Source organism: Elgaria multicarinata, chromosome 8 (genome assembly GCF_023053635.1).
Source record: "Elgaria multicarinata webbii isolate HBS135686 ecotype San Diego chromosome 8, rElgMul1.1.pri, whole genome shotgun sequence".
NCBI lineage: Eukaryota > Metazoa > Chordata > Lepidosauria > Squamata > Anguidae > Elgaria > Elgaria multicarinata.
In genome coordinates, this window is record NC_086178.1 from 40,325,122 (window position 1) to 40,339,499 (window position 14,378).

The 14,378-nt window shown below is 42.6% G+C and overlaps 1 protein-coding gene across 1 annotated transcript in view; it reads left to right on the plus strand.

The window, feature by feature from the left end:
• The first annotated feature begins 7,025 nt into the window (after positions 1 to 7,025).
• The window catches only part of CUL3 (cullin 3), a 74,417-nt gene continuing 67,064 nt past the window's right edge, over positions 7,026 to 14,378 (plus strand). The window contains exon 1 of the mRNA XM_063132214.1: positions 7,026 to 7,384. Within this exon, the coding sequence (XP_062988284.1) occupies positions 7,319 to 7,384 (66 nt within the window). The 5' untranslated portion in view covers positions 7,026 to 7,318. The remainder of the gene's footprint in view (positions 7,385 to 14,378) is intronic.

Consider the following 14,378-nt stretch of genomic DNA (forward strand, 5'->3'; position numbering starts at 1 on the left):
ACACCTAACCTACTGAACCACCCTAAAGCAATTAATAGTTACTAGCTGTACCCGGCGTAACATACTTTGTTGTAGCATATCTTAAAGTTTATTAATTAAATCTCATTGCGGGGGTGCGGGCTGCTTGGTGGCTGCCGATACAGCGCCGTCTGGCAGACCTGGGGGGCAGGGAGATTGGGGGAGGGGGAGCAGGTGTTCCCTTCTCCCCAGGGTTCCTGTCAGCCTTGGGCTGCCCACCCAGCTCGCATGAGATTAGGCCAGGGCCTGGGCTCATAGCAGGCGAGCAACCTCCCACCTGGCCACCAAGGGCCCCGGCCGTGCCTCGCTCATGCTCCGGACCATGGCGCTGCCCCCTTCGTGGGGGGGGGAGCGAAGAGGCAGAAAGGGGGGTAGGATTACCTTGGGAAGCCCAGAGGAGTCAGGCGAGGGGCTTAGCAACCTGTATCAGCTGATGTAACGCGTTACTGTTGCTTAGCAAACTGTATCAGCTGAAGCCTTTACGGAAACATACCTAAGCGTTTTATATAGATAGATAGTGGGTTGTAACATTTTTATTTATTTATTTATTATTACATTTATATCCCTTTTTTTCCTCTTGCAAGGAACTCAAGGCGGCTTATGTGGGCCTTCTTCACTCCATTTTATTCTCATAAAAAACCTGTGAGTTAGGTTGGGCTGAGAGTCTGTGACTAGTCCAAAGTCACCCACTTAACTTCATGGCTCAGTGGGGACTAGAACCTGAGTCTCCTCAGTCCCAGTCCAACACTCCAACCACTGTACATAATAAAGCATTCAAAAACAAATGGAGGCTGCAATCCTATATCTGCTTACCACAAAGGAGCCTAAGACCCAGCCAGTTCTGACCTCTTATTGGCTGACATCCCAAAGAAATGTAATGTCTGAAGAGCCCTCAATCTTATGAAAAAAGTGAAACATGAAGGGTGGCGGCGTTTTACAAGTAAAGCAGTGCCTTAGATTTCAGATCAAGGCCTCGTTCATACGTCATCATTGTGATATAATCACTGATGCTACATCAATCTCACCATGCACTGACCAAGTACAGCACTCAAGGATAGTTAGGACTATGTCAGTACTTGCCATGCCAAAATCAATGACCCAGATGGAAGTGGGACACTGGCATTCAGACAGCAATAATATCACATAGCCAATTTATAAACAGATGTGTTTCTGTGGGCCAAATGATATGCAACTTCATGTTATGTGTCGCTTGATGATATGCAACTTTACCTGTTATGGGTGGTTTGGCTCACATTTCCTTTCATGTTTGTGTTTGCAATTATGAGCAATGCAAGCTTAAAAATAATTTTAAAAGATTCTATTTTTTCTTTGTTGTCCCACACACCATCAAAATGTGGATTTTAAGTTTTTCAGGGCAAGGGACTAGGTGCTTTTTGTTTTATTGGCATATGTGTTTCTGTAAAACAGCTTTTCCCAACCTGGCACTTCCCAGAAGTGTCTGATGTCAACTCTCACTACAGCTAATGCTGGGTGTAAATTATGGTAGTGACAGTCAAAAACACCTGGAGGTGCAAGGCACCAATTCAACTTTAAAATTCTGACCGGAGCCCATGATCTGCATCTCTCTTGACCATATGATGCTTGCCGCTTTCTAAAGTCTTGACTGTCTAATCCTGATTATGACTACAAATGCCGTGTTTATTCTGGAATAGCCTATCTGAAAGTTTTTATATAAGTTTTTATATTAATTACTGTATCTACTTTTGGTTCTGTTGCACAATTGAGATCCAAGCTCTACACAAAAAAAGCTTTTCCCTTTCCTGTTTTTCCATTACTTAACTGCTACGTGGTGCTGTGCTATAGAAGAATAGCACAGATACACCAGCAGAAACAGCGCTATAGAAATAGTACATTTGCTCCGGTCTTAAAAAATCTGGGAAAGTGCTCTGAAAAAATAGAAGTGAAACTGGAAGACCATGAAGTTGTTTAAAGAACCTGTAAACATCCATAAGGAACTGTGAGTGCACAATAAATGCCTTCCGGAGAAAAGCTCAGACTTCACAGCTCTGGATCGAGAGGCATGAATACTGTTAAAAGAATCTTGTTACTACAGCTAAAAGATATGTAGTAGAAGCCCAAAACAGTTGATGTACTAGTTATATTTTTGACAAGAGGACAGAATTTATGAATAGTCATGCTTACTGTTGGCTTGTAACACCTGCTATTCACAAAATGTCCTTCTTTTTAATTACAGTCCCATTTGTGTGACCTGTACTTAGCCTTTTACAGTGAAGAGATTGCCTGGGGCAGCATCCTCATTTCTCAAGCATGCATTTTGGAAGATTGAACACAAATAATAACAACAACAAGGCCAAAGCTTGCAACATGTTTCTGTCAAGAAGCACAACACTCATTCAGTATGCCAGAAATGGTCACTGGAAAAGGAAATGTTGTTCAATGCAGTGTTTCTCAGACTGTAGACTGGGGACCACCAGTGGGACTCAAGGCACTGTCAAGTGGGCCTCTACATTGCAGGCCACCCAGTATTTCCTCACTCTCCCACCCCGCAGCCTTTGGGTTGGATTGATGCCAGCAGCAGCTCTCTGTGTGTGCTGTGCATAGGGCATGTGTAGGAGGGAGCAAGAGCTGGTTAGAGAACAAGGCTGTAACAAGCAAAACTGGAGGGGAGGGAGGAAAAAGACGTAAACAGAGGAAATGGACAACAGAGTGGCAGAGGGAAGGAGAAGAAAGAATGGAAAGAAGGGAGATGAAAAAGACAGGCGGACTGAGGGGGCAGTAAAGGAGAAATGCCAGGGGCTGCTGCTGTGCCCTCTGGCTGTCCCCATGACCCCCTCCTCTGCCTCAAAAGAAAAATCTGGCATTCAGCAGGGGCACCGGAGGACCTGTGGGGAGAGGGTGAAAGAGGATGGAAGTGAGTTAAGGTGGCCTGGAGATGAAGATGGGGTGGGGGGAAGGGAGAGTCTTCTTCTTCTGAAGGAAAAGGGCCAGAGAGGCTTTTGAAGAAGAAAAATAGGAAGAAAGAGAAAAAGGTTAATATTTTAACAGTACCTGGGAATAGAGAGAAAGGTGCTAAGAAGGGAAAGCTATTATAGGAGGAAGTGAATGTAAAAGCAGCAGGAGGGGAGATGAAAGAAACTGCAGTTCAGGGGAAGCATAAGGTACAAGTTAAGTGCAAAAGGAGAATGGGAGAAGAAATAACAATAGATGAATAAAAAATGAGTGGCATGTGTGTGAGGAAAATATTTTTTTAAAGTCTTCTGTGCTTAGAGCTTCTGGATCAGCAAATTCTGCCTTTAACTGGGAGCCTGAGTCCTGAAACCTCCAAAGACGAGTCTGGGCTTAACTTGAGGAAATCTGAACTATGGAACTCTCCACTGTAGGGAAATCACTGCAGCAAAGAATCTAGCCATTTCCAAAGAATAATTAGATTTTATTAGAAAATGTTATCAACAATTGTCAGCTGATTATGCTAAACTCTGCCTCTCTACCTGCTGGTTGTCCCTCACACTCTGATTACCTAAAGACCTTGTATTCACAACCATGTTTGAGCAGAGCTACATGAACTAAGGGCACAGTCCTATGCATATTGAGACAGAAAGAAGTCCTACAACTCCTAGAATTTCCCAGACAGCCATACTGAGTGGGGGATTCTAGAAGTTGTAAGACTTTTCTATCTAAACATGCATAGAATTGCACCCTAAGATATTACACTGAGAGTGTAGACATTTTGTAAACCGCCCAGAGAGCTTCAGCTATTGAGCAGTATAGAAATGCAATAAATAAATAAATAAACCATCCAGGTGTCTTTATATGAACAAGCACTCCAGTTTTTCTTAGCTGTATTTATGACACAGTGTTTATAGATATATTTGCCACACTGGAATTAAAGAATTTCTTAGCAGAGCTGGAATCAGAAAATAACTCTGTATTATTACTATTATTATATTATATTTATTTATATCCTGCCTTTTGCCTAATGCTGGGCCACAAGGCAGCCTTACAAAGTTTAAAACATACGGGGGGGGGGGGGACAAAACCATAAACGTTTAAAATACACAACAAAATTATAAGACATTAACATAGATGGAGGGCCAGATTATTGTCCAAAGGTCTGCTGGAACAAAAAAGTTTTAGCCTGCTTCCGAAAGCCCATCAAGGAGGGAACCAGCCTAGCTTCCCGGGGAAGAGAGTTCCAGAGCACTGGAGCAGCCACTGAGAATGCCCTCTCCCATGTTCCCACCAAGCGTGCCTGTGAAGATGGTGGGACTGAAAGAAGGGCTTCTCCGGAAGATCTTAAAGCACGGGCAGGCTCATAAGGGATAACCTGGAATAACCTGGACCCGAACCATAATGTAAAACATCTAGTAAGAGAAAATATTTCCAGTGTTATTTCTCAAATTCAGTGACACTCAGGTATGTAAATGGTTTGAAAAATAAGAACAAGGATCCAAGGAACTCCGAAACTAGTCTGTCAGCCCAAGTGGGCCATGCAACACAATTCTTTGCATGTCTGCTTGGAAGTCCCATTGTGTTCAATGAAGCTTACTCCCAAGTAACTGTGTATAGCAGGGTGGGCAACTTGTAACCCCCCCCCCCAGATGTTTTGGCCTACAATTCCCATCATCCCTCTCTACTAGCCATGCTGGGGATGATGAGACTTTTTCAAAATATCTCGTGGACCATAACTTGCCCAACCTTGGATTACAGCTAAAATTAGCCTTTTTTCTAATAGGATAAGAAAAAACTGTTCCACTTTCAAACGCAGTTACTGATAATGGATGGACTGGAAAGTCTGTTTAGGAATTATTATTTTCCAAACCCCTTCTATGAGTGCAAGTAGCTCTCTTTGGATCCTGGCCAAGGTGTTCAGCTCACCTAGAAATATAGCTTATTTCCTTTTATATTTAGCTGCTACACAGCTGCATCCATGCACATGCTAATTTATTTATACATCTACAAATTTATAGTTGTTGATTGACTTGCACTACTGTTGATCTGAAACAAACAAAAAACCTATCTGGGAAATAAGAAGGGGGGTTTATCTGGGAAGAAAGGAAATGCTTTGATTTGTTTAAAACTGTCCTTAGTAAACTCTTGCTGGGTGACTGGAGACTACTTTTTGCCCTGGGCTAGATCTACACTAGTGCTTTTTATTGATATTGAAGTGTACCAATAACTGTTGAGGCACATTCCATATGCTGCTTTTCTAGTGTTATTTCCCACTTTGTATTCTGTATTATCCAAATTACTACAACAGATGTCATTGTGTGTGCTATGATGTAAAAATGCACAAGAGGGATATAGCATTACCACGATTGGATTGTATCAATACAACACAAAGTTTAGATCTGGCTCTGGTCATGTATACCCATCCAAGACAAATCCCACAAAGGTTTTGTCCCCCAACATCTCCCATTAATCGGCACAGTGACATCTTATTACACTGATTTCCAGAGGGGGTAGTCTTGATAGTCTGTTGCAGCAAAACAATAAATAATCTTGAGGCACCTTCAAGACTAACAAATTTATTATGACATAAGCACTCATGGACTGCAGTCCACTGTGGATGTTTAATTTAAAATGTGTGCATATTCCTGCATAAACAGAATTTGGCCCCAAGGGCTCTTTTGTATATTTTGGGCTCCTTTATCATAGAATAGTAGAGTTGGAAGGGGCCTATAAGGCCATCTTGTCCAACCTGCTGCTCAGTGCAGGAATCCACCTTAAACATAAGTTGTTTTGTATTATGCTGAAAATGTAACTAATTTTGGTAAACTGCCTTGAACAGAAAGGCAAGATATAAATAAACAAAATAAACTTCCCTAGGAAGCCTTTCTGGAGAAAGTCTGTTTTCAGCCTGGTTACACAACTTGTTCGTACTGTAATGGATAAAGTCTTGAACTTGGGAATCTTGAGTTCAGATCCCTGTTGCAACATAAAGCACTCTGAATGGCCGCTAGATTACCCCTTCTCTTATAGCTTTACCTACCTCACAGGATTGTTTTGAGGATGACATAACATTTGAGGACCAGTGGAACACCAATGCGATCAATAACTAACAAATAATAACTAAATTTTCAGTCATACTGCATTTTTAGCACATGTACCATTATTTTATTTACACATAAGTCTAACACAGATTTGGGAGATTTTGTTCGCACTACTAAGGCCTAGTTTATCTTATACAATTGTTGTTGTTTATTCGTCCGTTTCCGACTCTTCGTGACTTCATGGACCAGCCCACGCCAGAGCTTATACAATTAGTTCATCCTAATTTCAGTCCACACTGCAAATGATCCAGCCCGCCACTGGCAGAATGGTGCAAATTGTCTCTCATTATCTAACACAGCAGCAAGGCAACCAGGTATCCTCAGATCTTTTGCACTACAACTCCCATAAGCCCCAGCCAACATGGCCAATTCTCAGATTGTGCCCTTTTAATTTTTGTGAACCGCCCAGAGAGCTTCGGCTATTGGGCGGTATAAAAATGTAATAAATAAATAAATAAATTATTCGCGACCAGGCAATGTGACATTCAAGATGTTTCAAAACGTCCCAGCCGTTTTTAAGTAATGCGTGCAGAGGCGAAATGCGCACATTCGAACACGTGTTGTCCCAACGCGGGTTTAACCGAAACAAACGACGCGCAACGCTACGTGCGACTCAGCCCCTCCTCCTCCTCCTCCTCCTTTTTCTGCGCTTCTACCACGTGACCACGAAAACCTCCCCCCTCCTCTGCTGCGCTGCCGTCCACCAATCACTTGCCCGGTTCGCTCATACCCCGCCCACTTCTCCTCCGTCCGAGGCTCCTCCAAGCGTCAGTCGGGAAGAAAGAAAACATTCCCTCCCTCTTGCCCCCTCTTCTATTATCGCGGGGCCGTTTGGAAATCTCGCGAGAACTGCCGCCCCCCTCCCCCCGCGCTTCCACTCCACTCCCATCCCTCCTCCCCGCCGGCTGCGCTCCTCCCCTTTCCTCCTCCCTCCCCCTCTCTCTTGCGCCGCCGCCGCCCCCGCCGGATCTGTCTGTGTCGCTGGGTGAGGGGAGGGGGGGGCTGCTCGGCCCTGCGCACTGAGGGATGTTTGGCCGCCATCGCGGCGGACGAGGAGGAGGCGCAGGAGGCTGAGGGAGCCGCTGCCGCCGCAGAAACTGAGAATAGACAGCCGCCTGGGCCTGCCTCGGCTCGGCGCTTCGCCCGCCGGCCCGCCCGCCCTCGGGAGTGAAGGTCGCCGCCGCCGGCCGCTTGAGGGGAATTCTCCCCGGCCCCTTCCCCTCTCCCCGTCCCTCAGGAAGGGGGCTCTGCTCCCGGCGGGCACGAAGATGTCGAACCTGAGCAAAGGGACGGGCAGTCGGAAGGACACCAAGATGCGGATCCGAGCTTTCCCGGTGAGTGAGTGGGGAGTGCGTCGCCGGGCCGGGCCTGGCTTGGCCTGGCGGCGAGGCGAGCCGCCGGCCTCGGCCTTGCCTGCAAGCCCTGCCTCACTCTCTCTCCTTCGACCCGGCCTGTCACAGGATCTCGGAGGCAGCGGGCGAAGGGGGACGTCGGCCCGGAGGGGCGGCCCGCTTGGGAGCCCCTGAAGGGAGGCTGTCACCGCTGGGACGGCGGGTGGGGGAGCTCAAGTTCCCGTCCCAGGAAGCGAAGAGGGAGGTTGGAGGGCCCGCCATCTGCCCCCAGGGGAGGAGATCCAGCTTCTCTCAGGCCGTTCACAATGGCCTGCCTGCCTGCCTGCTGCTGCTGGTTTTTAAAAAAACAATATCTTCAAAAAAAACCCAACCATCTATGAACGTTTTCAACAATAATAATAGTTAATAATAATTCATAATAAATGATAGAAACTCAAAGTGCCCAGCGTCGTGCTCGTTCCACGTAGGTCAGGCAACCGACCCAACTGGGAATGTTTCACCGGCCACTTTTGCAAAGTTGTTCTCCCTCCTCCCCCCACCCCCGGATCAAGACATTAAACTACATATTACAGGGGGTTTGAGGGCAAAACATCCGACACTGAAGACAGAGCAGACATTTTCTTTTCCAGGCTGTGTTTTGAACGTTCCTCCGTGGGGTACTTATTTGTCATTTGGGAGGCATTTTTGTGGTGATTTATACCTTAAATTGCCTCATATCTTTCGTGACTGCCTGACAGTTGCTTCAGCTGATGGTTGAAAACAAATAGACACACAGTATTCACCGTCGTTTTTTTGTAATATGTAAAAGTTTGTGGGGTGTTTTTTTTCCCTTTTTCCTTTAGATAGTTGAATTGGTCCCACTGAATGCCAGAATATTTATGTATATACATATGTATACACTTAAAAGGGGATGCTTGATTGCACTTGATTTTTTTAGGCCTCTCCAGAAGTTTTTGTTATGTTTGATTTAGGAAACTAGTGGCAAATAATTGTTACCTTCACAAAGAAACTGGCTGTACCTGTTTATGTGAATGAACTAGCAACTATCGCTGTCAGCATTTGATCAACTTGCAGTCACATCCTTGAAATTATTATAGATTTTTTAAACTTCAAGAGGTAAAGTTCTTACTGCTGAATCCTGTTTACTCAGAAGTCCAATAGTTCCAAGTTTACTTCCAAGTAAACATCACAATTCAATGCCATTAAAAACAAAATCTAATAATTATATTTATACCCTGCTTTTTCAGCCAATACTTGCTTTCAAAATTGCATTTTAAATCAGTCTACGCTTGTAAGAGATCAGTGTTTTTAAATAAAATGATGAGATATTAGGAGCCTTTAAAATTGTTTAATATTTTAAACGTGCTATTTCAGTTAATTTTGAAATGCTTTTAAGTTAAAGTGTTTGTGCAAAAAATAATGGAATGTTACCATGAAAATCAGCAATAACCAATAACAAAGTATCTTAATACAGTATCTTAACAAGATTTTGTAAAGAAAATGTAAATTACAGTTGTTTCTAGTGGTCTTTTAAATTTGGTTAATGAGATCCATGCATCAAACACTTTATTGTATGCAAGGGTTAAACTGAATGAGAAACACAAGTTTGTAGTCAGGATAAATATTTTTCATTCTGCTCTTTCTTGCAGATGAGCCTATAAAATGTTAGTGGGTGAAGAATGTTCACACAGCCTTCTTACACAAAACAGAGCATTATTGTTTTCCCTGTGAAATTGGTTCTTGTTAGCAATGTCATAATTTTGTCCCTTTTATATTTCTTAAAAATAACTAAATTAGAATTTTTTTCCAGACTTTCATAGGAGAGGTTACATAGACAGCATAACCTGGGGATCACTACAATATCTATTGACTTTGTATGCTAAGTTATTGGGCTTTTTTGTACCGAAACTGCCAGTTTTTACTCTCCTAAAGAATTGGGGTCTGAATTCTGCATGCCTTTATACATGCCCATGGAAGTCATTTTGCATTTTGTGTCATAGACAGCCAACTGGCAAGCCACATCTGAACCTGGCATGATTAATTCCAGCCAGTGCTGAGAGAGCTGTATTTGGGAGCCACTGATCTGGCAAGCACCCTCATCCAACCCTCTCTTTCCTTTTGTGCTTGAGACATACCTAGATCTATCAGCTTGAGTAGGAGAGGGGTCTTCCTGCCCAAGGTACTAAAAATTTCGTGGGGAGGGGTTGTTTCTAAGTGACATGACTGATGACATCTGGGGCACTAAACTGAAGAACTAACCTAACCATTAGGCTACATATTCAAGCAAAGATATTTATGTATGTGATCAAATGAACCATTTTCACCATAAATAAGTGGTAACCTATTTATCAGCAAGAGCAACATTACAAAATCAGGAGGAATGTTGGACCTACAGAAATATGTTCTAGATAAGCCTCCTTCAAGTTGGTGACCTGCAGATGTTTTGGACCACAGAATTCCTGACCATTAGCTATATTGGCTGGAGCTGATGGGAGTTAGTCCAAAACAACTAGCAGGCACAAGGTTGGAGACCTCTGTTCAAGATACTTATCATTCAACAATGAACTATGACTATAATTAACCAGTAATCCACATGGTTTTCTACATAAAGTACGTACAATGAAGTACTGATCTCAGAAAACCTTATTGAACCTGGGTTATATTGATGAAAGTTTGGATTCATGCTTGTGGGTTGTAAAATAAAGTTTGATGGCTAAAACTTACTGGTTTCTAAAATGCTGTCTAACTTACATCATCATTAGTAGGGGCCACAGCTTGTTGAGAGAAAGCATATTAACCATGGGAATCTTATGTTAATGGATCTGCTGACCCAGATTCAATAAGTTAAAGGAGCTGGGCAAACTTAAAACAGGTTTTCCCATATAATTTTTGGATGCTTTTGGAATGGTTTTTGGGTACTTGTCATTGTCATGTGCCAAATTGACACATTCCTATCTAATGCAGAGATAGGCCTTAGCTAGACCTAAGGTTTATACTGGGGTCATCCCTGCCTGCTCCCGGGATATCCTGTGTATCATTTACATGAACAGGGATGACCCCAGGACGATCCCGGGATAAACCTTAGATCTAGCTAAGGCCTTAGTTGCTTCTAAGGCTTAGAGTCTACATGCACTTCTTTCAGTGGGCTTATGAACACCTAAATATACAAAGTATTGGGTTGTAAGTCATTCTCTTAATCACATACAGTTATGTAGGTAGTATTAGCCCAATATATTAGTTTGTTGCCCATTGTATGGTCTTAATCCCTGTCAAATGTTGAAAGAAGCCCTAACATGATGTTCTGATAGAAAGTTGAGCAGATGCTGAAAGAGTCTTCCATTTCCATAGCTAACCCAGTTTAGCAATGGTTGGGACAACGTTAGAGATCCAACTTTGTTCCTACCAAAAGAGATTTTGAATATCTACAGATGCCCCAGCCGCTGGTTAAACCTTGCCATACTTGTTCCTCTGTCCCCTTGCCTGCCTCTGTGTTGGGTTAAGTGTGGACAGAAAGGGAGTAGTTATGTTGCATAAAGTCTTGGTTGGACTGTGAGCTTTCCTCCACTTCTGTCCCCACTTCAGTAAAACAATTCAGTGGCAAGTGGTGCCTTTCTCTGTGGGGAATGACGAAGCCGGGCAACCATGTCAGGATGCACTGTGACCTTTCCAGCCCTATTGTAACTATTTAAGTGTATGTTCCAGTGGTCATGTGTAGTGTAAATTTATTGTGAGCAAGAGTGGAAATGCCACACTAACTTTATAAGTGATTGGGAAATAGATATCCTCTTGGGGCTTATGCACTGACATACATTGGATTGTGTCCAATGCTAATCTTACTTAGAGTGGATTCATTCTAATGATTTGGACTTAAGTTAGACTAACATTGGAAACAACCCGTTGTGAGAAGTTCTCAGCTTTTTGGAATCTTAAGCTAATATGGAAACTTACGTAGTTTAGCTTTCCTTAGAATTATAAAGAGTTCTGATAAATATTATGTTAGACCATGGAATCAGGATACATTTGGCTATGTAGTTTCTATAGATCAAGAGGCCAAAATGGTTAGGCTAATTCATGTGTTTGAACAATCCCTCTTAAAGAAAACCCCATAGAAGTGTTGCTATGAGTGAGATAGAGGGCAGGTGATAGGTGAGAATCCTTTTCTAGTTGTAACACAAGAAATATTCACAGTGGTCTTACAATCTACATAGTAAATTTTATCACAAACATTAGTCTGTTTTGTACTGGGTGACTTTTCCAGTTCTTGTCATCTTAAATATTCTAAATGTTATGAACACCATAAACAAAACATTCAGTGCAGCATTCTAGCACTGCTTAAGTCTGAAGTTGTCTATGTCTTATTTAAATATTTTATATACAAGAATACTATCACAGCCTTCTAGGCTGGCTTAAAATATTAGCCTTGCTAATAGGTGACACTTTTGTTTTTCTACTTGATCTTTTTGGCATGTTCAGTTTGACTTACTGCATTCCATGTTATGCAAAGTTAATTAAACTTAACGTGCCTAAAATACAAGCATATTTGAGAACTCCTGCAGTTGCATGCTCGGGACCACACAAAATATGAGGCCAATGCTAATCTGGTTAATACCTAAATAAAATTATATATAACATACTGAGCCTGTTCAGACGACATGCTAAGCTACGATGGTTAAGCGTTTTGAGCTAAATGTTATGGCTTAACGTGTTGTGTGAACCATGACTCAGTGGCCCTGTTCAGAAGACACCTTAAACTATGGCTTTAACCACAGTGAATTAAGCAAAAAGCCTTATTCCCTGTGGTTAAAGTCATGGTTTAAAGTGTCTTTGAACTGGGCCAGCATGTCGTGTGAACCATTCCTAGCCAGGGTGGCTACATAAACACTGTTTAAACATGCTCACTAACCATTTGCTGCAAAAGATTAGCAGCCTAACCATGGTTTAGTGTGTTGTCTGAACAGGCCCATAGACTTTCCCAGTTCATAATCTAACAAGCCAGTCCTATGTTTATTTACTAGATGAGTTTGCATAGGGTTGTAGTCTTAGTCACAAATTAATCACAATTCTTGTCTGTCAATTGGATGGTATCACAGACGGGTAGGACCTGATTGTTTTTCAGGAAGCATATTGTAACTACAATTCACAGTCCTGTACCACACTTAGTGTTTTGCTCCAGTGTTTTGTTTTTGTTTAATTTGATGGGTTACAACTTCTGGTCTAATATATCCTTGTCCTGCTTCTTAAAACCATGTTTGTTTCAAACAAGCTGTCCAAAACGTAGCAGCTAGTCAAAATGTAGCTTCCTGATCATCACATTTATATTGAGAAAATTATATATAAAAGTTCCTGTGTGGGTAAATTATCCTTTATCTCTTACCTAAATGAATCTGAAGTACATGTAAGTTTGTTTGTTTGCATTTATTGCTTCTCTCACTCTAACCTTTGCCCTGTTTCTCTTCTCTCCCTGCAGTCTCAATTTTAGATTGTAAGCTCTTTGAAGTGGCAATTTGTGTTACACTTATGAAGTTATGCAAAGTGTGAGGTACACTGATAATGCTATATAAATAAACCAATAATGAAGCTACTTTCAAAAAATCTCCATTTTATTACTTCAGAACCAGTCATTATTTTGTTTCAGATCTGTGCATACCTCAAGATCCAAGACTATTTTTTATTTTTTACCATTGAGACTGCTCAATGTTAATAAAGTGCATTTATTAGTGGCACACTATGGATAGTGAAGCAGCAGTTCGTTTGTTCATGTGTTGCAGAAAGCAGTGGGAGGGGAGGTCTTTTTTACACCAAAAGGGATATGTGGGTGACCAGAGTCTTGCCTCCTGCATGCCATCTTCATGCATTCTGCTGCTTTAAGAACTTTTGTATCCAGTCTAGATCACATCTGGTTCGGTTGCAGGCTTAGAGAAGAAACCCTGAAGTGATGGAGTGTGGGAGGATAAGGTATAGGAGAAAGGAGGGTTCAGCTCCCCTCATCCACACACCCCTTTTGCTTTAATGTTGACACTACCACTGGGACAGATGTGAATATAAAAAACTTGTCTATCTTGCATGTCTAAGCCTCAACCTGTCTTTTGAGTTTGGAGCTGGGGAACTGAGTTGGCCATTTCCCTCACATTTGCATAGTGCTTCAGAGGGCCTCAATGTGGAGATGATCACTAGGCCCTTCCCAAGCTAAAGAGAAGGCTGGGGCTTGTGTTTGATATGTTGCACTTTTTTGCACGTAAAAGCACAATTGTGGGGATAATATCCTGCTTCCTCCCTAGCTACAAGGTCTGAGTGATGACTGGAACTTGCCACAGGAATGTGTGGGTTGGACATTCACCATGGCAAGTGGAATTGTGGACCCTCAGCTTTTAGCAAGGCCCAAAATATAAATATAGCTGTCACCACTGTTATTCCATTATCCATAATCCTAAAATATTTGTCAAGGATTAACAATAATTGAATTCCACTTTTTTGGGTGAAAAGGGTCTATTGATAACCTTATGAAATATAGCTTGGTTAGACCTCATCTTGAGTATGTTCTTGGTACCACACTTCAAGAAGGATGCAGACAGGCTGGAAGGGGTTCATAGGAGGGCAGCAATGATGATTAGGGGTCTGGAAACAAAGCCCTGTGAGGAGAGACTGAAATAACTGGGCATGTTTAGCCTTGAGAAGAGAAGAGTGAGGTGAGACATGATAGCACTCTTCAAATACTTGAAAGGTTGTTACGCAGAGGAGGGCCAGGATCTCTTCTCGATCATCCCAGAGTGCAGGACATGGAATAATGGGCTCAAGTTACAGGAAGCCAGATTCCGGCTGGACATCAGGAAAAACTTCCTGACTGTTAGAGTAGTACGAGTAGTAGTAGAGTAGTAGTAGTAGCATCTGTCAGGGATGCTTTAGGGTGGATTCCTGCATTGAGCAGGGGGTTGGACTCGATGGCCTTGTAGGCCCCTTCCAACTCTGCTATTCTATG